This window comes from Anoplopoma fimbria, chromosome 10, assembly GCF_027596085.1.
Source record: "Anoplopoma fimbria isolate UVic2021 breed Golden Eagle Sablefish chromosome 10, Afim_UVic_2022, whole genome shotgun sequence".
Classification (NCBI taxonomy): Eukaryota; Metazoa; Chordata; class Actinopteri; order Perciformes; family Anoplopomatidae; genus Anoplopoma; species Anoplopoma fimbria.
Window position 1 is genome coordinate 12,284,436 of NC_072458.1, and position 21,387 is coordinate 12,305,822.

Below are 21,387 nucleotides of genomic sequence, written 5' to 3' on the forward strand. Positions count from 1 at the left end.
GTATGTTCCTGTTCTTTTTCTGTCTAAAACTCAATAAAGACAAACTTAAAAAGAAAAATAGGAGGAGGATTTTTCTTACTCCATAAAGGAACACTTCATCCTCCAAAATCACCAAATTTGGTGATACATGGTTTTCACTGGGCAGGAAACGTATGAAAAATTGCAAACTGCGAAGTGACTTAAGCAGTCAGACAAATCTAGAAGCGTAATAATTACTTCATTTACCTCAGGGGTGTAGCCTAGTGGGGTAGAAGTGTAAAGTTGCATAAAATGGAATTACTCAAGTAATCAGTACCTGAAATAAATACTTTAGTACAATACTTTATCGACCAAGTTTTTGTTTTTTTTACTAAACACGCTGATACAGTAGGCGGCGGTATGCCACCTACAAGCCACCATGAAGTTAAAAGAAGAAGAAACGTCATCAACACTCGCCCCGGTGTCTCTCTCCGAAACAGAAACGGAGGAAAACAAACCAAACGTGAACCGGGAACGTATAATAGCTATGACTGGACTAACTGGTTTCTAAAACTTGTTAAGTACATTATATGCCGCAGGGACAGTAACATTAGCGGTATCTTCGCGCACCAGCACGCTTAACAACTGGTGACAACAACAAAAACCAACAAACTGCGAACTTAGCGCTAGCTGAAAGAAGAAGAAGAAGCTAACCACAGTAGACCATCTTGGCGCGATTTTGATGAAGAGCATTAATTAACTTACATTATCAACGACATGGACTGCAGCACAGCTGACGTGGCCAGCGATCTGGTACACGACTCCCCAGGTAGTCAATAGTAGTAGTAGTACATATAGGAGTAAATATGTTGTCTTTAATTATAGTTGAGGAGGTAGACCTATTATAGGGCTGCGTTGGAGCTAAAATTAAAGTTAGCTTAATCTATTTACAACTTCGAGATAAAGCATTGACATCCGTGCTGCTAACACCTTTCGGAACAGCTACAATGGGGGAGCTTACACTGATTCATTCATCGACTGGTCTAATACAATTTACTTTAGTAGTGTACCCTGGTACAATGTTGTGTTACTTTTATTATCTTGAATATTTACATTATATTTACGTGAAAAGAAAAACACATGATACATATAGATAAAGCAACCAACTGTATATAAAAGTGGCTAAAGGTCACCAGCTCCAACATAGAAATGCTGCTTACTTGTTAATGCATCAATAGTAATCTAATAACTACAAAGTAAACGCAATTCTCTGAAAGGTGCCCTTTTACATAATGAGTACGGTTGTATGACTAGGTTTACTCAAGGTATTTGAATATTTGTTTTCCAATACTGGTAATAAATTAATGATAAAGTCATTGTTTAAAAAGCAGATGAGGTTTTGAGTTTTCTGGAGTTGCCCCTTCATAGACAGTTCTTTCTAGTAGATTAACTTCAGTCTTTAATGGTCAAGTTAGTAATTAGTGGAGAACTATGGTCTCATAACTGATATCCCAATGTTATTCACATATATGGATGCCTAAATTGTTCATTGGTCTAAGACCCATACTGTTGTCATGTGACATTACTGGTTTGGCTCCACCCAGGAACCTTTATAGTTTGTCTTTCTAATTTCTTAAACTTCATATTTCCTATCAATCATTTCCTCTCTGTATTGTCAAGGCAAATGCCAGTAATCACATTATAAACAATAATCTTTAACATTCACAAATATGCCTTGCTTTACAGTGGTCCATCTTTTAAGCAAAAAAAAGACTGCATTTATCTCTAGATTGACAATAACACTGGGGAAATTTTTTAAATAAATTAGATATACTTTGACTTGTCAGAAAAATATCCACATGGCTTGTTTTCAGTCTTAGGTTATCTGTTAAAATTGTAGTTAACGACAATTGTATAACATTTCTGAGTCAACTGGTTCTAGAAAATACTTACAGTAAAGTAAAATCAGGATATGCAAACTATAAAAAGGGGAGTTCAGTGGGTCTGAATGTACTGTCGAACTTCTATGAAAATTTAACCTGACCAAATTTTGAGATGTAATTCCTGGTATTTGTCCCATCTCTGATTAGGGAAGAGCGGCTCCTGCTCTGATGATGACGAGGTGCCTCTATCGAAGCTCGTTAAGAAGCCACGCAGGGAGGCGAAACAGTCACGTGGAAATGGGCACAGATCCAGCACTATTTCATCAAAGGACAAAAGTGGTGAGCACCACATATCAATAGAAAAATTTTCAACTTGACTTATTTGTGACAATTAAAAGCAAAAGGCACTGAATTTGGTATGTTTACATCTTCTCCTGTTGTAGGTTCGGATGTCTCTTCAGATGACGAGCCTCTGATAAAAAAGAAAACAGCCTCTGCTGCACCAGCTAAGAAACAAGAGAAAAAAGGCAACAAGTCAATCAGATCTAATGGCACAAATGACAAGAAAGCAGGTGCTTACACTACCACAACATCAACCATAATTCAGCTGTGTTTTTTTGGTTTTGTCTGTAATGCATGGCTTATAATCTTTTGATATATGCAACTGTTTCAGATATGAACTCAGATGATAGCTCTGACAATGAGCCGCTTATAAAAAATGCCAAAAAGTCCCCTAAAGCTGCAAAGAAGCCTTCCTCAGGGCCTCCAAAAAAATCTGTGGATTCAAAGAAGAAAGGTAAGAGGATTTGATCTCCATGGATACGCATCATCAACGGAAAGTTGGTGTCCTCTGCAGCAGATCCTTATTTTTCTTGACTTCCATTTCTGACACAGAATCCCTGGATGACAATAACAGCTCGGACGACGAGCCTTTGAGCGAACTGTGCAAGAAAATTTACCCGAAGCGAAAGGCCTCTGGGATTCCGCCTAGAAAAGCGACGCCAGTAATAAAATCCAAAAGGAACGCAGGGAGGGAAAAGGGTAGGTGTTTCAGTGGTAATCAAAAATCATCTGAAATACTTTTCTCCAAGCAGTTGTATTAAAAATACATGTTTGTTCTAGTTAAATATGCAGAGTCTTCCAGTGAGGAGTCCGATGATGAACCACTGGCAACATTGGTGAAAAAGAAGTCGCAAGCTCCTAAAGAGCAAAAAACTTCAGCAAACAGAGAGAAAATAAAACCTAAAGGCAAATCAAGAAAAGGTAGGCAGCACTTTTATTAGACGGACCATAAAGAATAATCTAATTTTAGCACTGATCACTTAGATTTGAAAGACCTTTCGTCCTCAGACAGCAGCTCAGATGACGACAACGACGATAACGACGACGACGACGACGCCAGCGACGACGACGTACCCTTGGTGAAGCTCATTGCCAAGAAGAAGAAACCAGAGAAGGAAAACACAAAGAAGGCAACTGCGTCGCCAGGCAGAGCGTCGAGAAAGAGACGAGGTAACAGTAGCAGTAATCATGGCGATGAACAAAGCGTATTATTTTGAAAAAGAAGTTTTTTAAGTGCTTGCTGCTGTGACTGTTGTTTTGCAGGACTCTCTGACGAAAGTTCAGATGACGAACCCTTGATTAATATTGTGAAAAAGAAACGCACAGACAAACGAACGCAAAACAAACCGAAGGCTTCACCTTCAAAGAAGAAAAACACAACTCCCAAAAAGTCAAGAAAGACGCCTGAGTCAGGTAAAGACTCCAGCCCAGCCCAGTGTTGACTAGTAAATATGACAAAAATGAAAACCAACAGTGGAAGATCACATACAAAACCCTTCATCGGACAAACAAATATTCAGGAAAATGTAGTATTCTGAAGCATTTTTCCATTCTCTATCATGCATTTATGTTTCACGAATCATTTTTCAGTGTCGTCAAGCAACAGCTCAGACGATGAGCCCTTAACCAAGGCAGCCAAACACCCACAAGTGACCAAAATCCTGAACATAATACTAGAGAGGTGTGATGGTGAAGAAGCTGGGGACGCAGGGAGCCTGGACAAAACCAGTAAAGGTACTGATTACATAGACGAGTCATTATTTATGCTGTAATAGAGCCTATAAATAAAGAGTAACATTGTTCTTACACTCCGACACAGAAACACAGATTGATGAGAAGACGAGGGAGGAGTCGGAGGAATCACCAGAAGAAGAATAGGCAGTAAAAATTTAAGCTGGAAAGGAAAGTTGAAAGCACCTAGTGGCTACAAGTTTAAAGGACTTCCTGAAGTTTAAATCCCTTGGAGAGGCACCTCCTAAAAAAAGAAAAAAAAAAATTACACTTAGTGTTCATGTTAAGTGTCTTTTATATACAGTGCATACATGTTAATTTAAGGTGATGATATTTTTACTATCGTTTTTAAGTTTGGGACCAGATTTTGTAGTTTCCCAAAAGATTTTATGCACAGTCTTTGATGTTATTTCACTATTTGTGCCTATTGTTTGCATTGTCGGTCTTCTCTGGCTTTAATATTTTTTTTGAAAACAAAAAATAATTTAACGCTCATTGATATTAAGTTACATCTCTGCTTTCATATGAACTGTACTCTCAGCATGCCCCAGGGAAAATCTGTTGTGTTGGATTAAACTGCTTTCACTGTGACATTCATACCAGATGAGTCTTTTTCTTTTTCTGCTTTTTTTTGGCCACACACCCACAAGTTTTCTTTCTTGTCATTTTCATTCCAGTGAGATTGGATGTCAATTCACTTTTATTATTGTATTAGGAGGCCTTTCGGCAGCTCTTCAGCCATGACTTTCTTTTACCTGACTCGCTTTTAAAAGTAGTTTTTCATTTTTACTCCGGGGTATCAGCTCTCAACTTGAAACAACCAGACATGAGATGTACACTTTGTCCAAAAAGGATTGTATTGTACTTTACAGGCAAGTCAGTTATCTTGTTAAGATTTTATATTTAACATTGCTAAAAAATGTTGAAACTCGGAATTATAGATTATTATTATTATTATTCAATTAATTATTTTAGGGCTAAACATATATTTTTCTTCCTTATTATACTAAATTCATAATAATTTTCAAAACAATTATTGGCTTGATCAGAGTAAGAAAAATAACACCTTCGAAACAAATGTTAACATTAATGTTGTGTTGACATATAACAGGAGAAAATGTTAAATCTGACACGTTTCTTTTGTTGTTCTTATCCAGTGAAGTTTGGTCTTCACTCTTCTTCGTTGCTTTCTGAGGCCAACAGCATCCGGGACTTCCGCTATGTCACAGCCCAGCAGCTGATGCAGTGCTTACAGTTGACACCGCAAAAACCGAAACTAACACTGCTGATATCACAACTTCACACAAGAAAAGTTGAGCCAAAAGAGGGAAGCTCACAGCTCGACTTGTCACCTGCCTAGTTTCCCTCAAAGCGGAGTATTTATTCAAGAGCTCTGGGTTCGCCAGCCGCTTGTTAGCTAGCACGCTGCTGCACCACATATCAGACGACTGTCATTTTATCTTGTCATGACCGAGTTAAGATGTCGTAAAAAAGCCTCTTTGGACGGACACCAAGAGGAGGATGAGCGCCAACATGAGCCTGAGGTGGAGAATACAGGTACGTTTAGCTAACCTAGCGGCTTGCTAACCGAATACCAGGTGGCTCTCTGCAACAACAAAAAAACACCCATTGACTTCAGTTAACTTTTCTCCAGAAACACGTATGACCTGTTAAATACTGTCACAAAGCTGAACGTTGAACCATTCTCTCTGTTTATACCTGATGCTACAGAGCCGGTGGACGCAGAGGATGATGGGAGTGCGTCCACTGGTGGAGATGGAGAGGGCGAGCAGCAGAAGGGTGAGGGGGAAGTAAAAGAAGAGGATGCTCAGCAGAAACAAGAAGAATCAAACAGACCCGAGTCCTCTGTCGAAAGATCAAAGTGCTCTTCTGTATGTAAGTTCATGTCTCTACACTTTAAGCACTAACTCAATGTCAACTTTATAAAGCAGCATTGTTGTCGGTCCACTGTTATTCCTACTCCCAATGCTTGACTGTTTTTGCAGGGCTTATATCCAAAATGTTCTTACATCCAATAGGCCACAGAATCAAAATGATCGTGTACTAAGAGTTTAACATGGTCAAGTGTCATGTCAGAGGAGCTGCATTATGTTGAGGCTCTAAGTGTAGAAAAATGTTCGGATTCGTCCTTTAAAACCACACTGTGTATCCTGAGTTCAACACTGACATGTAGGGAAGTTTTGACGGACAGCAAATAATACAATAATAACATCAATAAAAATACTTTTACTAAGCTTCTTTGGAACACAGTAAGTATGATAAGTTAAGTTACAGCTTTTTGTGCTAATTTCCTTTTTGTTTTACTCCTGCTATACCCGGTTTAACCAAGACAATGTTATAACAATTCGATTCTTTTCAGTCAGAATCAGAATCAGCTTTATTTACGCTCACTAATACAAAGAAACAGACAAATATACAAAAAAATCAAGGAGGTCCAAGAAGAAAAAAGGATAAACATTAACTATTTTGTACACAGAAATATAAAAATGCAAAATTCTATATATGAACATAAAAACACAAAAAACAACAACAATGAGGCGTAGATAAAAGTGCAAATATGCAGAGTGCAAGGCTGCTTGAATATATATGTAAGCAATTTGAATTTAAAGTTACCGGGTTATTGCACATGGATTTGTACCATACAGAGGATGAATGATTAATTGTTCTCGAGAGGGACGGCCATAGGAAAAAAGCCGTTCTGGTGTCTGGTAGTTTTGGCCTACAGTGCTCTGTAGCGCCTACCAGAGGGGAGGAGTTGGAATTGGTTGTGTCCAGGGTGTGATGGGTCTGCAGAGAGGTTTCCTGCCCGTTTCTTGGCTCTGGAAATGTACAAGTCCTGTATGGAGGGCAGACTGGCACCAATGATTCTCTCTGCCGACCTGACAGTCCGTTGTAGTCTGTTCCTGTCCTGTTTGGTGGTCGACCCAAACCAGACAGTGATGGAACAGCAGAGAACAGACTGGATGATGGGGGAGTAAAAGGTGCAATCAATAGATTGCAACTCTCTGTAAGATGTGACCGCAGCAACTACTGCTCTATCATGTGATTGAATGAATATAACCAACAACTGGCTACCCCCCCCCCTGTCCCCCTGTCCCCCCGTCCCGTCCCGTCCCGTCCCCCCCCCCCTGTCCCTGTCTAGACACCAATGGCCTGGAAGGCGTCGTAAAAGTCACTTCATGTAATCTGAAACAATCAGCGATGAATGAAGGCAATCGCTTTGAAGTCGTCATAGAAGACATGTCATACATCCATCCATCCATCTTCCGTAACCGCTTATCCAGTTAAGGGTCGCGGGGGTGCTGGAGCCGATCCCCGCTGTCAATGGGCGAAGGCAGGGTACACCCTGGACAGGTCGCCAGCCTATCACAGGGCAGACATATATAGACAGACAACCACTCACACTCACATCCACACCTACGGGCAATTTCAGAGTCATCAATTAACCTAAGCTGCATGTCTTTGGACTGTGGGAGGAAGCCGGAGAACCCGGAGAGAACCCACGCTGACACGGGGAGAACATGCAAACTCCACACAGAAGGTTGTCTAGCCCGGGAATTGAACCCGGGCCCCTCTTGCTGTGAGGCGACAATTTTGCCAAAAACAAAATGAAACCCAACAGGCTGGATACCCGCGTAGCCGGAGATAATAATGATCAAACAAAAACACAGACTAGTTTCTTGAGTGACTCGATAAACCCTTGATGGTGGCCTGGCAGGATACTTACAATTTTCCTTTTTAAATACATACAAATGTGTCTAGCACACATAGTATTATAACTTACTAAAGTGTTGTTGAGATATGTGATGTTTATTTTTATATGTCTGCTCCTCAGCGGGTTTCTTGCAGCGCCTTGCGAGGCTATTCTTCGGATGCCTGGCAGCAGTTGCCTGTGGCGTGCTCTATGCCACATACATCTCGTTCTATCATGACAGGAAGTTCTGGTTTTCGATTAGACAGGTGGGTGACGCTGTTTTGTCACGAGTCTGCTTACACTTGGCTGCAATAAACATAACAATTCTAAAATTCACTTGCATGTGTCTCTCAGGACCTTGAGCGAGAAATCACTTTCCAAGGAGGCAGCGGGCTCTATTATTACTACTACAAGCACATGCTGACGGCACCGTCCTTTGAGAGAGGTACGTGTATCCTTTCTGATTCTCATAAAAATAAGAAAATGTTTATTTAAATACAACATCTAAATGGACGCTAACTTGAATTAAAGGGCTACTAATATCACTCCCTCCTTGTCTGTCCACTCTCTAATAACTCTGCTTATGTTGTTTGTGTTTCCCAGGGTTTTATGAGCTGACGCTAGATAACAGGACTCTTTCAGGTCAGACCATCAACGTAGTGGAGCGCTTGTCTCTGTATCCAGAGCTCATCACAAGCTTCATATACAGAGTCACAGACAGCCAGGTGAGGTTTGATCAGCATCTGATTTAAGTTAAAGGGGCTATAAACTAAATTTGCTTGCCAGTGGGACACGAACACAGAGGGAGGGAGGGGAAGAAACGAGAAAGGCCGACAGTTTCAGAACAGAGAAGCTCGGATAACAACAGTTATCTTTATTTTCTGTTCAGGACGCTTATGCTCCACTACATCTTGACATAACAAATAGCTGTTTGCTGCTATATTAATGATCTGATTGTCATATATATAGCTCTGTTAAATTAAATTTAATAAAGACATTGTCAGTTTTGACCGTTTAACAAAATATTTTTGTCGTATTTTTATCAGATAATGCATGCAATGGAAGGGTGCATGTGCATTTTTTCCCAACAAAACCGCTTGCTGGTCTGTATTTGTTCTTCAGTCTACTCAGTGACAAAAGAAAAAGAGCTTCATGGCAACCAGAAGTAGTGAACTTTTACCAGATAGCAAATCTCACTGTGAAAGCCCCAAAATGTCCACTACAAATGCAGGAAACAACTGTCAACCCATGTAGTTAAAACAGCCTCATCTCCTGCCTGTGTAAAGGGCCGGTCACCTAATAATCACAGTTATTAGATACAAGATTCCTGGCATTGACATAGTCATACAGCCATTCAAAGCAAACTGTATACATAGTTTTTTTATCTTCTTGCTAATATAATTTTGGCCTCACCTGTGCTGTTTCTGTCCCTGTCTTCAGGATTATGTGGAGCCAATCTACTTCTACGTTGGAGCGGTTTTCGGACTCCAGGCCATCTATGTCACCGCCCTGTTCGTGTGTAGCTGGGTGATGAGCGGCACCTGGGTGGCCGGCATGTTGGCCGTGTCCTGGTACGTGATCAACAGGTGAGAGGAATTTTGCTACCCCGGTTTCTTGTGATTTTCCCTCCTGTCAAAGACAGTCAGGGCGGTAAAGTTACCCTCCTCCTGTGAACTTTATCATATCATCCTTTGTGTCCATATTCTCCCTGTTGCTACTACTTCCTGATAACTAGACAAACTTAAAAATGGGACGCTTGCTGCTGTTAGGACAAAAACAAAGACAAGACAAATCTAAGTGGTGAACCATTATAATACTCTGCTGTTTCACTTGTGTTCTTTCTGGTTTATGGTGACCTGTCCACTCTACTCTTGTCGTTTCTTCCTCAGACCGGATACAACCAGAGTGGACTACGCAATTCCTCTGCGGGACAACTGGGCTCTGCCTTTCTTCGCTTGCCAGGTTGCAGCTTTGACCGGATTCCTGAGTCATAAATTCAGCTCTGCCACTGAGGTGACCCTCTCATGAAACCAGTTTTATAAATATCCCTCTACTATATCCAAGTTAGTGCTTACACATACTGATGAACTGCATTTCTCTGTAGATGTGTTGCTATCTCACCATGAGTGCCACCACCTTTATCTTCCTCCTGGTCTGGGAGCACAGCCACTACGTGCTCTTCATCCAAGGCATCTGTCTTTACCTACTCGACTCTTTTGACCTGGTGCCACCGCGTAAGGTGAGACAGTCACTGCACCCGATCAAGAAAATAGTCCCGCACATAAAACCACAATAAGTCATTTCTTTACATTCAGCTTTTTGTGTGAATAAACAAATAAGATATAACGTGGAAATTTCTGAGCCTCAGAGGTGCTCAATTTTGTTACCTTCAGACAAAGTCATGCTAACTGTTTCCCACTGTTTTTAATGCTACGCTAAGCTAACTGGCTCCTGCGTTTAGCAAAGCATAACGTATATTTTCCCAAAATATGGAACTACTCCTTTAACCCTGAACTAATTAATGTTCTTTGTTCTTGTTTTGTGGAGTTTTTTTTCATGCTTTTGATTGATGCATTTATTATTTATATAATTTAAACTTGAATTAATCTTAAACATATGGCCAGTTATTTATAAATGTGGAAAATGAGCAAAACACTGTAGTTTTTTTAGTTATAATGAGCTTAAATATTCTTCAACAACAGTTTGTTCAGTATCTTGAGATCCTGCATTGTGTCCACAATTGTCCTCAAAAATATTGTGCTTTTTTCCTTTCTTTGTCTTCTATTTGGCCATCCCTCTTCATCTCCATCATCCCTCCTTTTGGGATGTTAAGATGGCCGACATTCACAAACTGTTCCTCGGCGCTCTGCTCCTGGCCTACTTGTTCCAGTTTCTGAACCCGGCCCTGCTCAGCTCGCCTCTGCTTAGCTTCCTGATTGGCTCAGTGTGCGCGAGGTACTTCCAGGTAGAGTTAGCTGCTCCTTCAGATTAGAGAACAGTCGAATTCCACATCACAGGCGTTTGTGTGAACTTGCATAGAATCCCAGACAAGTGAGCTTTAGTGCTGACAAGATTATTTAAATCGTTGGTCATCAGATAATCACCAGTGATAACTAATTAATCCTTTAAACTAATTCATCCAGTAAAACTTAACATTTCCTGTCTTTTTCTGTATTTTATCATTAAAAATGAATGACCTTTGTTGTCTGAATGTAAAGTAACTTCATCTAAATGCTGTTTTCTGTTTTTCTAATGCAGCAAAAGATGAAGATGGGACCTCTTGTTGCCAGAGTCATGAAGATCTTCTTACCCTTCTACCTAGTCTTTACCATAGGGATCACTTTCAGTTTTCTGGTCAAGGTAAAACCAAGCACAAGAACATGGATCAGCTGTCTCGTTTGATCTATTTCAAGTGAAAAGCATTATTTTGCATTAGTTATGTATAGTACTATTACTGTTGGTTAATCATCACTGTTTTTTCATTCACAGAAATTTATGCCTGTAAGTGAGAGTGACTTCATTTTGAAATTCCTTGAAGTAAAATTTGGGCTCAACACGACGACGTGAGTCACAGCTGCTGCGTTAAAAGTTAGCTGTTTCAATGTAGGCTAATGCAGAGTGGGGGCATGTTGTTTCACCTGTTGTGTTTTCAAACAGTGTCAACATCAGTCAATATGTCTGTATAATCTAAACTAATGTAATCTAATCTCAATGTTTTTCTTTCGTTCTGTGTCAGTGACTTTATCACCAACTTCCTCCTGTGCCAAGAGAGTTTCCAGTCACCCGGTCAGGACTTATTTCTACGACTGACACAGGCCTCAGTCCTTCCCTTCTACTTGCTGGTGCTCACTGTGTGCTTGCTGTCCACCCTGCAGACCATTTACAGAAGACTGAGGTTAGAGACCAAACACAATGCATAACCAGGCGGCTACCTCCGGTTCTGACGAGTGAAGCCAATGCAGAAGTGCCTTAAACTTGCATTCTTTCTAATGGCCATCAGGAGGCGACTCCTCTGATTATAAAGAAGTCTATTAGAAAATCTCTACTTATCGACTCTATCTCGACTCTACTTCTTTCTTAATTTATTACCTCAGTAAATATTATAAACATGAGTTTATGGTCTCAATTTCTAGTTTCAAGTCTTCTTCAATACAGCATGATGTGCATTTAGTAAATTATGGTCCATTTAGAGTAGACCCAATATGGTCACTTCTGGTCACTGGTTGCTAAAAGCCAAGATGGCGACGGCCAAAACGCTGAACTGGAGGCTTCAGAATGGCCGTCCACAAGCCAATGGATGACATTATGACTACATCCACTTCTTATATACAGTCTATGTCATGGTTCCACTTTTGTCTTATACAGTGGCGAGCCAATGCAAACCAACCTCAGACTTGAAGATGGGCGAATAGGGGAGCAGCCAGAGGTCATCTATCATGTTTTTCACACGTTGCTTTTCGGAGGCCTGGCCCTGCTGTTTGACGGGTACGTTCATAAGCGTAAAAAGTGTATTTTTTGAATTTGGATTCCCAACATGTGTCTATACAAAGCATTGCTGATTATGGAGCAACTAGACTTCAACGGTGTCCTTTTTTTCATACAGGATGAAGTATTTATGGACCCCGTACGTCTGCATGTTTACAGCATTCGGCGTGTGTTCTCCAGACCTCTGGATGACTGTGTTTAAGTGGCTCAAACTGAAGTCCATCCACCCGGTAGTACTGGTGAGTGACCTCTGAGGCTCACTTTTTACAGCAAGCATTGTACTCTTTAAATACATTTAAAAAAAACATTTTTCACAGTCAAATTCACACAAAAGGGAATTTTACATTGTAATTATTATTAGTAATACTATTACGATTATTAGTATAAGATGCAGTTGCAGAAAAGCCTAAACCTATCACTTACTATATTTGCTGAACCATCCAGGTTCTTGCTTAAAGACCCAGTGAAACTGTGACCCAGTTTTGATCCTGTAATTCCGGTAATTGTTGGTAATTCCTGTCTTTTTTCTTCTGTAAAATAGTTGAAAATGCTTGATGACTCATTATGCACTTGTTAACAAAAAAATCATCCAATCAAATGTGACCACTAGCTTGCCACACAGGTGTGTGGAGTAGTCCTCTGTAGCTTCATATCTTGCTAATGCACAGGACTTTATTTAAATCCCTCTTGTAACTGTGCTCAAATATTGCCATTCACTGTGAAATCTGTCACAGAAGTTAAGCACGCTCTAAATTCCGTTTCACTGGGACTTTATGGTGTTAATTGTTGCTTTTAATCCGCAGTCTCTGATCCTGAGCACAGCGGTTCCTACTATCATTGGTTTCAGTTTGTGGAGAGAGGTGAGATATTTTAGCTCTTTATCTTTTGAAGCTCTTTATGTTGGACATTTAAAGACGCATAATTATCTTTTCTTCTTTCTTGCAGTACTGCCCTCGCGTCTTAGGAGAGCTGTCAGATCTGCAGGAGTTTAACGATCCAGATACGGTGGAGCTGATCAGCTGGATCAAGTAGGTCATCCGATCTTTCACTATTTTCACAGATATATTTAAAGTCTTTATTGTGGCATCTTATATCTTCTTCCGGTTCTCCAGGTCACAGGCTCCGGTGGCAGCAGTCTTTGCAGGAAGCCCTCAGCTGTTGGGAACGGTGAAGTTGGGCTCAGGTTCAGCTGTGACCAGTCTACCACTTTACTCTGACATCAACCTGCTGATGAGAACTGAAGATGTGAGTGAGAGGAAAGATTTATTTCTAAGGAAAAACAAAAGAGACTAATTGAAAAAAAACAACTTAGGACAGTAGTGTCAGTTATAAAATAAGTTAGATATATCAGGGCCTTAGGTTATAAAGGACATGGAACGGATTGAATCCATTATAATATGCCTCCAAAGTGCATTATATTAATGTGTAATATATAATAGATTTTCCTTTCATCTCTATACTGCCCAGTCTCTAATAAAGGCATCAAAATAAACACATAAACATAACAAAAAATATATCTAGATTTTTCTCATCACAGCTTAGTTGAACTAGCAAACATAGTTTTTTGTTTTTTTTAAATGAATATCCTTTTCTTCCTCTCCTTGTAGACTTACCAGGTGTATGCAATGAGATCTTCAGAGGACATCTACAAGATTCTGACCGCTCAGAAGGCAAACTACGTGATCATCGAGGAGTCGATTTGTAACGAGCTTAGTCTCAATAAAGGCTGTAGGATCAAAGACCTGCTGGACATCTCCAATGGACATGTGAGTCAAGGACCTTCTAGCACAAGCTGCTGAATTCCATCTGTATATCTAGTAATATGTGTACGAAATGGTGCATGCTGTTGAAAATCATGATTTTGAAGTTTGTCAAAGTGGTAGTTAATTCCACTTTTATGTATATACAGGAAATATGAAGCTACCACGGTTAGCCATTCAGCTAAGCAAAGAGAATGGAAATAAGGGGGAACACAATCAGCGCTCCGAAAGCTCACTCATAAACACGTCGTAGCATAGTTTAATCCATACAAAAAACAAAGATTGATGAGGGCACGTGGGTATTGTTTGGGTGGGTGATGTACTGGCTGAGAGATGTGACGTCCTGGAGTCAAAAGGCCTTTTCCTGCCAAGCTAGCTGTTTCTCCCTGTTTACAGTCTATGTGCTAAGCTAAGCTAACTGTAGCTTCATATTTGCAGTTAAGACATCAGAGTAGTATCGGTCTTCTCATCTAACTATCGGCAAGAAATTAAATAAGTATTTCTCATCGTGACTTGTTTTAAATGAAGCATGTGTATGTGTTTTTACAAAACTGTTATGCAACTATTAATAATCTCATTAACGTCCCATATCCTCTGGTTTCGTTCAGGTGGTTTATGACAAAGGAGAGGTTTACTCTTTCTCCAAGCACGGGAGATTCTGCCACGAGATAAAGATGAACCACTCGCCCTACACAAACTACTTCACTCGGGTTTTCTGGAACCGCTCGTACCATGTGTACAAAGTGAACTCCGTCATCTCCTTTCAGTACTGACAGCAGTTCCCGCCTCCACCTGCTGAGAATCCACTGAGCCCTGGCTCTGCCCTCCATGTCATATCTACCATGTTACACACAAAGGACTTGGGAGAAGGGAAAATGTCTAATCACTGGTACCTCCCACATCCTTTTGTAGATGTTAAAGCTGGAAATTCAAGCACAACTTGGTCATTGGTTTTTGGTCTACACATGGTTTGATTAAAATCAACATGAAAGGGCCCTGTTGAGGTTGAAATATGCCATAAGTAATGATCACTGTACTGTAGTTTTATAAGCCATGCCTTACTGTTACTGTGATGTATTTAATGAAGGGAGAGTTGATATGTGAGGTCTATGTGTTTACTCTGTACAGAGGCCGAGACTTTTTTTTTTAACGCTCTGCAAAAGGGAAGAGGGTAAGTAAAGGTGAGAAGCTCATGTAGAGTTGCTTCAAACACCATGGATATTTATGAAAAGACCGTTTGATTTTAATGTGTCATATGTGCTCTGCCTCTCCCATTTTAATCCAAATACTGATCGATTGAACAACCTAGGGCAATAGAAACAAGATCTGAACTTTCATTTGAAAGGGAAGTGGAGGCTGCTCTTCATGCTCCTTAATTCTTCATTATGTCTCTATCATTCTCTTCATCTGGATGCCTTATTTTGAGATGTGGGAACCTGAATGACTTACACCTCTTTTTATAAATCCCACCTTTAGTTGCCTCTGAGACTCACCGTTCCCCCTCCCCTGGGTCTTACCTGAAGTATTTGGTGGTCATTTTCCCTCTGGTGCTATAAAGTGTCACAAATGACTGTCCCTCTGCAAAAGGCCATGTAGTGACTAGTAGGTTTTGAATTATGGAAAATAAAAGTGTGTATGAGTTGATAATTACAAAGCTGATTTCTTATGTTGCCATTTGGTGCCAATAACTTTTTTTTCAAGCTTATTATGCTTTAATATCATTTGAATGTCCAATATTTCCTTTTAAGTCTAACAAGGAGGGAATAAGGGAAAGAAAAAGGCACGTTTATATATTCAAGATAATTTTTGCTTTGCATTTTTTTGTTCTAAATAGCTTTTTCCCCCTTTCCATTGCAAAGATCAACCTTTTATTTTAGTCATCTTAAATTATGTTCTTTTTTTATGACGTTTTTGCATTTTCCTCTGCCATCTGACATTTGAAGGCCCTGCTAAATCGTGCTAAACTTGCATGCAGAGGTGTGTGCAATTATATTTTGCTTATTAGAAGTCTTCTCAAGATTGTTAGGTTTGGAAATACCATAACTTTGTTATTATTTTAAAGTTGTGGTCATTATTATTACTATTATAGGTCCCAAGAACATGGTTACCTCATGTAATTCCTACCATCTCCTCTCAACCTCTGAGCAGAGCAGACATCAGATTAAGTGAGAACACCTGTGGGTGCAAGTGTCTTTTTACTTTAACATTTAGGCCTTAAATTGACATTGGCATGTTTTTTTTTTTTTCAATTCAATACAAAGTGCTTGACGGATTATACAGATTATATTTATTAAATATTAAATCAATTATTTTCCTGTTGAAAATGTTTCCATGAAATGTCAAATATGCATAATTAGCCCGATAGTAATTAAATACATAATTGCCAAAGCAGGTTGTACAAGGATTACAAAGTTACCATGACATTTCAGAAGTAGCAACTCTCACGAATTGACTCTCTTTCATGCACACCTATCAGACTGTTCAAAGTAGTACTTAGTATGCTCTTTTATTTGCAGTAGAGTATTTTCAAAGTGTGGTGAGTACTTCCTCCACCACTAGATGTCATCAAAACATGACGTATCATCCGTTGTCACAGTAACCATTTGTTTCGTTGCGTGAGGCGTTTAAGAGGCAAAAGACGTCGATACTGATGCATTTGGCTGTCTTTCATCCACAAGTAACAAGGTATGTTGCAATACTTTGTTGGGGTAACGATAGGCCTATTGTTATAACAGCGAAAACAACACGCTTCTGCTGTCAAACCAAGAATATTGTATCTGTTAACTAGTTAAAGTAGTGTTAGCCATGTTAATTATGGAGACAACTGCTAACGCAAAAAAACGAGTTCTTTGGTGTTGAAATGTTTCGGTGTTCGGTTGAAACTCAACTATTTGTTATAAGAAACGTTTTGGAAAATTAGTGTAGCCGAACTGTAAATAAAAATATATTTGCCACATAACCAACATTACAAGCTTACAAAGTTAATTTAGCGTCATTGACAATTTACAACACTGGGTTGCACAATAAAATGTAATTCTTGCCCCTTCACGCACACAAAGGACAAACTACATATTTAATTCTGAATAAATGGCAATACAATTTTTATATATATATATATATATATATATATATATATATATATATATATATATATATACAGTTAAAAGGTATTGAAATTGAAATGCCACACTAAATTACCAAACACCTGCACCCAGAATGCACCTGTGAAAACGCCTGTAACCAATTAGATCCCTCATTAATCAGAGCGTGAACGTTATAAACAGGATTCAGGTTTGGACCTTGGTGTGCACAACTATAGAGGCTCATTTTGGAGAGAGATTTAAACGAAATGAATTGCAATATATTGTATTTTGTTTACAATACATTACAGTTACTATGTTAATGTTATCTTCAAGTAGTTGTTTATGAAACTGTATTGAGAATAAACACATTGCATTTAAGTTCATTGTTTATATTTACGCCATGTTGCTAATCACAAATGACAGAGACTCTACATAATGTTGTTTTGTACTCTGCACATTAGTGTACAACTGGAAAGAAAGAACTATTTATGTGTTGCTTTTGCAAGAGATGCAAGATATTTTGTATATGTTTTTGGTGGCAATAAATGAACCTTCAACCAAGAATTTGGTTTGTAGTGGTTTATCCATCTCTATTCAAATAATGTATACAGAACAAAGCAAACATATTCCTTAAAAACAAAATAAAAAGGATAATTTTTGACATTAAATTACATATTTTCTATTTGTAATAACACTACCGTAGCCTTAAATGAATCCACTATTCATTATCTGGAGATTAATGGGCTTTTCAGATGCCATTTTGCAATGTTTTCAATGTCCAATGCTTTTTCCATTTAGCAACTGGGTGTTTTCTAGTGTTCCTCTTCATTTCTGATATTTCTAATATGAATGATCTGTGGGTGTCCAGTAAAACATGAATACTCTAATTTCTCTCTGGTTTTGAACTCTTTCAGGTCTCTTTCTCCATGAGGCGGCCCCATTTCTTACCATTTCTTTATTTATGTTCTTCTTACCAGCCTATACTTACAGTGACCCCCAGAGGAGAGTAATGTCTGTCCAGGACCACAGTCAGCGGCAGGGTGTTGGACCCACTCTTGTGAATTTTGAGGTTATGCGGAACCACTCTGAGCTCTTCAGAGAAGAATGCACAAGGTTAATGCTGGAAACTGACAAAGCATGCAAACGCATGCAAAATGATGACAACAAGCGACTAGGTAAGTAGGGTAATACAGATGTGTTAAGCACTAAAAGGAGGATGTTGCAAAGACGACTTGGGTGGACTGTTTTTTCTTCTGCTGTTCAGATCAGCGCGTCAGAGACATCCAGTTTCTGAAGGAGGAGTTGGAGCTGAAGTTGGAGGAGATTATTGTGGAGATTGATGTCCTCATAGCGTTGCAGAGCAGAGTGGCAAAAGCCCTTGAGGCCTGCAAAGAGCTTCTGAAAGTCACCTTGGTCTGTCTGGAGGAGAGGTGAGGATCTTTAACAATCAGAAGAAAAATCCATAATGTTTGTATTTGAGATTTGGTAGCTCTTGTAAGTTTTCAGTGTCGTGAAGTCCACCTTTCCACACCACTTTCTCATGAAGCTTACATGTAAAAAACAACAACTTGGAGCTGCTGTATGAGTAATGCTGTTTTTTACGTTCTGTGTCCTGCAGAATGAAACGTCTCCCCTCTGAGAGGTTACATGACGAGGTGGACAGAGAGCTGCTGAAGGAGAGGGAGGTTATTGAGGGAGTGGCTTCCCTTCTGCAGAGTGTAGCAGAGCAAATAACTGAGCAGATACGGTAAGAAAGATGGACTAGATATGATCTATGAAGGGGATCTCAAAAGTATGCAGACCGTTTGGATTTTCTAACGTTTACAGTCTTGAATCCTGGAAAGACAATCAAATCGGTAGATAAGGTTGCCAGTCAAAGCAAGACAAAACATGTTTGTGTTCCAGACTGCACCGATCGGCAAAGTACCAGCTGGAGAAGGATCTTAAGGAGAAATTTGAGGCTCAGTGCATTGACAACTCCTGTGCCTTAATGACCCACCATTCCATCAACAACCTGCAGAGGTCCAAACACACTGAACATGTTCTGCCAAGGTAAACTGCCATGACATTTTGAAATTCTGACGAAGGTTCTGTGAAGAAAGGGGAGGTTTTGTTAGTTCCAGGTCTCCTTCTCTCTCGCTCAGCTTGGCAGTAACCCCAAAGCAGTGGGAGAACATCTCGGACATCAACATGGTCAAAGCAGAGCAGCAGCAGGCCAACTCTCTGTCCCTGCGGGCCCTGGTGGGGTCTCTCCTGGAACAGACGGCCGCCGACATTCAGAAGCAGGTCCAGACCACAACGGCAGCCTTCCAGCTAAACGTCCGGGAGATCAAGTCTGCCAAGAGCCAGATGGAGGATCAGCTGGCCAAGGTAGGGCAAATGAGTGTATGATGTATATTCGGGAGAGCGTGAGGAAACAAAGTCAGGCTGATGGCAGATGTGAGATATATGAGAGAGAGAAGATTTGGTTTGATTTATCATATCAACACTGAGTTATTACTTACATTTGGATATTAATCTGCCAGTGATTATCCTTTAATTGAGGATGGATAGTTGAGTAATAATGTGTTTGATTATTTAAATAGAAGTTGTGTGTCATAAGGGCAAAATATTTATATCGTTTTTTCTAATAATCTACTATTAATTGCAAACACTGGTTGACCCTGGTGTGACGCCTCCGCCCCCTCTAGATTTCTTCTGAGTATGCCAGCCAGCAGAGGATCGGGGAGGACCTGCAAGTGGCCATCACAGAGAGAGAGCAAGTTCTGAGTCTGGCCCAGGCCCGGCTGGCTCTGCGCCGCCGGAGGCCCGGCAAAGAGCAGTGCCACGATCCGGCACAGTCCCAGCTCCTCGCCGAGGTCCAGCAGCTCACCACTCACATCAACAGGTAAGGCCAGGACATACTCGCCTCTGATGTGAAGGGACAAAGCAAGACATGTTTTCAAGAGGGACTCAGGACTAAGTTTAATGATGCCAGTGTGGACACACAGTTATAACATCTGCTAGTTTACAAAGGCTATAACACAGAAACCCTAGAAATAAATACAATAAATGGGAACAATTTAAGAGTGTAAGAAAGCATGTATAACAGTTTAATTAAAGGAATAGCAGAAGAAAAAGTAATTTTAAAATGTACAGAAAGTATCAACCAGGAGGATATCTTAAGTTTGATGACCATTTGCAAAAAAACATTGTGTTCCAGTTTTATAGTTAGTTTTTGCCCATGCTGGCTGATGTTTAGAGATGCATCTGTTAAGGACAGGATTCTTTATTTCTTTATTCTCAGACTTTGCGGGGCAGCGGCCCGGTCAGACGAGGAGCAGAGGGCTCTGGTTCGCTGCCAGCTGGAGCTTCAGGAAAGCATCGAGATGAAGGCCAACTCTCTCTACATCGATGAGGTCACCTGCGCCCAGCACAGGGAGCCCATCATCATACACAACTTCTGAGAGTTTAGCAACAGAGCTGCTTTTGGTTAAGCTCACTTCAAATTGTATGTGTAGATCTATTCCTTTGTCATATGATTTAGTTCAGATTATTCATTGTGAGAGCTGTGTGACTTGACTTTTCTTGTGTAATGGTTACACTGCTTTTAGTCATACATCTCATGGAAAGCTTTCCAATAAGGTCCAAGTACACAGAACTACTGAATAATGTTAACATTGACATTGACATTCATTAACAATGAAAATACAAGCCACTGTACCTGCACCGATGGTTAAAGTCAATGTAAATATATGAGAGAAAGGCAAAGGCATTTCACACATTCTTATTTTAAGTAAATTTCAGATTTTGACGTGTGAACTTTTTATGTTTATCTGGGAAACTTTAGCAGCACATAATCCACTTTATGTGCTGCTAAAGTATTTTATGCTGTGAAAATTGCTCAGTATGACTTAACACATTCATTATCATTACAGTTAAGTAGCTGTATTTGTATTTAACAAAAAGAACATTACAAAGTCTTCAGGCCTGTCAAGTTCACTTGGATACATTTTATATTCCTGAGTTTTATAGTCATGCACACACAAACTTAAATTAAAGAAATTTATTAAATAAGATGTCATAATCCAAATTGTTGCTGGTTTATTTTCAATAAATCCACTAATTGATTTGACTCTTTGTTTCCGCTCTATTCATTTCTTTAGTCATAACAGTACTGGAGAGTCAACCCAATAAAGTTGACTTTACAGAATAGGTTGGCATTAATATACAAAAACAATAATTAGAGGAGCCAAATATTCATCCACAAGTGAAAGCTTTCGTTGTGGCAGTTGATAGCTCTGTTTATTACACACAAACAAGATAAATACTCAAGCACTGTGATGCTGGACAAACAGGACATGATCATCTAGACGTAGAGATCCAGACAGAGATATGAGTACCTGGATGTGAAGCTTCATTAGTGAACTTTAATTAAACCTCATTGTTCA

General features: G+C 39.7%; 3 protein-coding genes across 5 annotated transcripts; all 3 read left to right on the forward strand.

Annotated features, from left to right (window-relative positions):
- The first annotated feature begins 430 nt into the window (after positions 1–430).
- LOC129097490 (uncharacterized) lies at positions 431–4,499 on the forward strand. 2 transcript variants are annotated; one of them, XM_054606365.1, is made up of 10 exons: positions 431–787; positions 2,049–2,180; positions 2,285–2,413; positions 2,515–2,637; positions 2,736–2,882; positions 2,964–3,104; positions 3,177–3,353; positions 3,447–3,596; positions 3,774–3,917; positions 4,003–4,499. In XM_054606365.1, exons 1-10 carry the CDS (start codon positions 736–738, stop codon positions 4,059–4,061), a joined length of 1,254 nt encoding a protein of 417 aa, XP_054462340.1. In that variant the 5' UTR covers positions 431–735; the 3' UTR covers positions 4,062–4,499. The 2 variants fall into 2 exon arrangements, with proteins under 2 accessions (XP_054462340.1, XP_054462342.1); XM_054606367.1 differs by having other exon boundaries at positions 3,192–3,353.
- Positions 4,500–5,110: 611 nt separating this feature from the next.
- On the forward strand, positions 5,111–15,711 carry LOC129097228 (probable C-mannosyltransferase DPY19L4). The gene is made up of 19 exons (XM_054606005.1): positions 5,111–5,471; positions 5,646–5,810; positions 7,771–7,895; positions 7,984–8,074; positions 8,233–8,354; positions 9,070–9,215; positions 9,519–9,642; positions 9,734–9,868; positions 10,463–10,594; positions 10,888–10,989; positions 11,119–11,192; positions 11,366–11,524; positions 11,995–12,114; positions 12,233–12,353; positions 12,918–12,974; positions 13,060–13,142; positions 13,227–13,359; positions 13,722–13,880; positions 14,483–15,711. Exons 1-19 carry the CDS (start codon positions 5,381–5,383, stop codon positions 14,645–14,647), a joined length of 2,304 nt encoding a protein of 767 aa, XP_054461980.1. The 5' UTR covers positions 5,111–5,380; the 3' UTR covers positions 14,648–15,711.
- A 626-nt stretch (positions 15,712–16,337) lies between these two features.
- On the forward strand, positions 16,338–21,006 carry LOC129097494 (tektin-1-like). 2 transcript variants are annotated; one of them, XM_054606372.1, is made up of 8 exons: positions 16,338–16,559; positions 17,872–18,132; positions 18,222–18,387; positions 18,576–18,704; positions 18,863–19,009; positions 19,102–19,327; positions 19,648–19,844; positions 20,244–21,006. In XM_054606372.1, exons 2-8 carry the CDS (start codon positions 17,919–17,921, stop codon positions 20,401–20,403), a joined length of 1,239 nt encoding a protein of 412 aa, XP_054462347.1. In that variant the 5' UTR covers positions 16,338–16,559; positions 17,872–17,918; the 3' UTR covers positions 20,404–21,006. The 2 variants fall into 2 exon arrangements, with proteins under 2 accessions (XP_054462347.1, XP_054462348.1); XM_054606373.1 differs by having other exon boundaries at positions 16,340–16,559; positions 17,935–18,132.
- Positions 21,007–21,387: the final 381 nt, after the last annotated feature.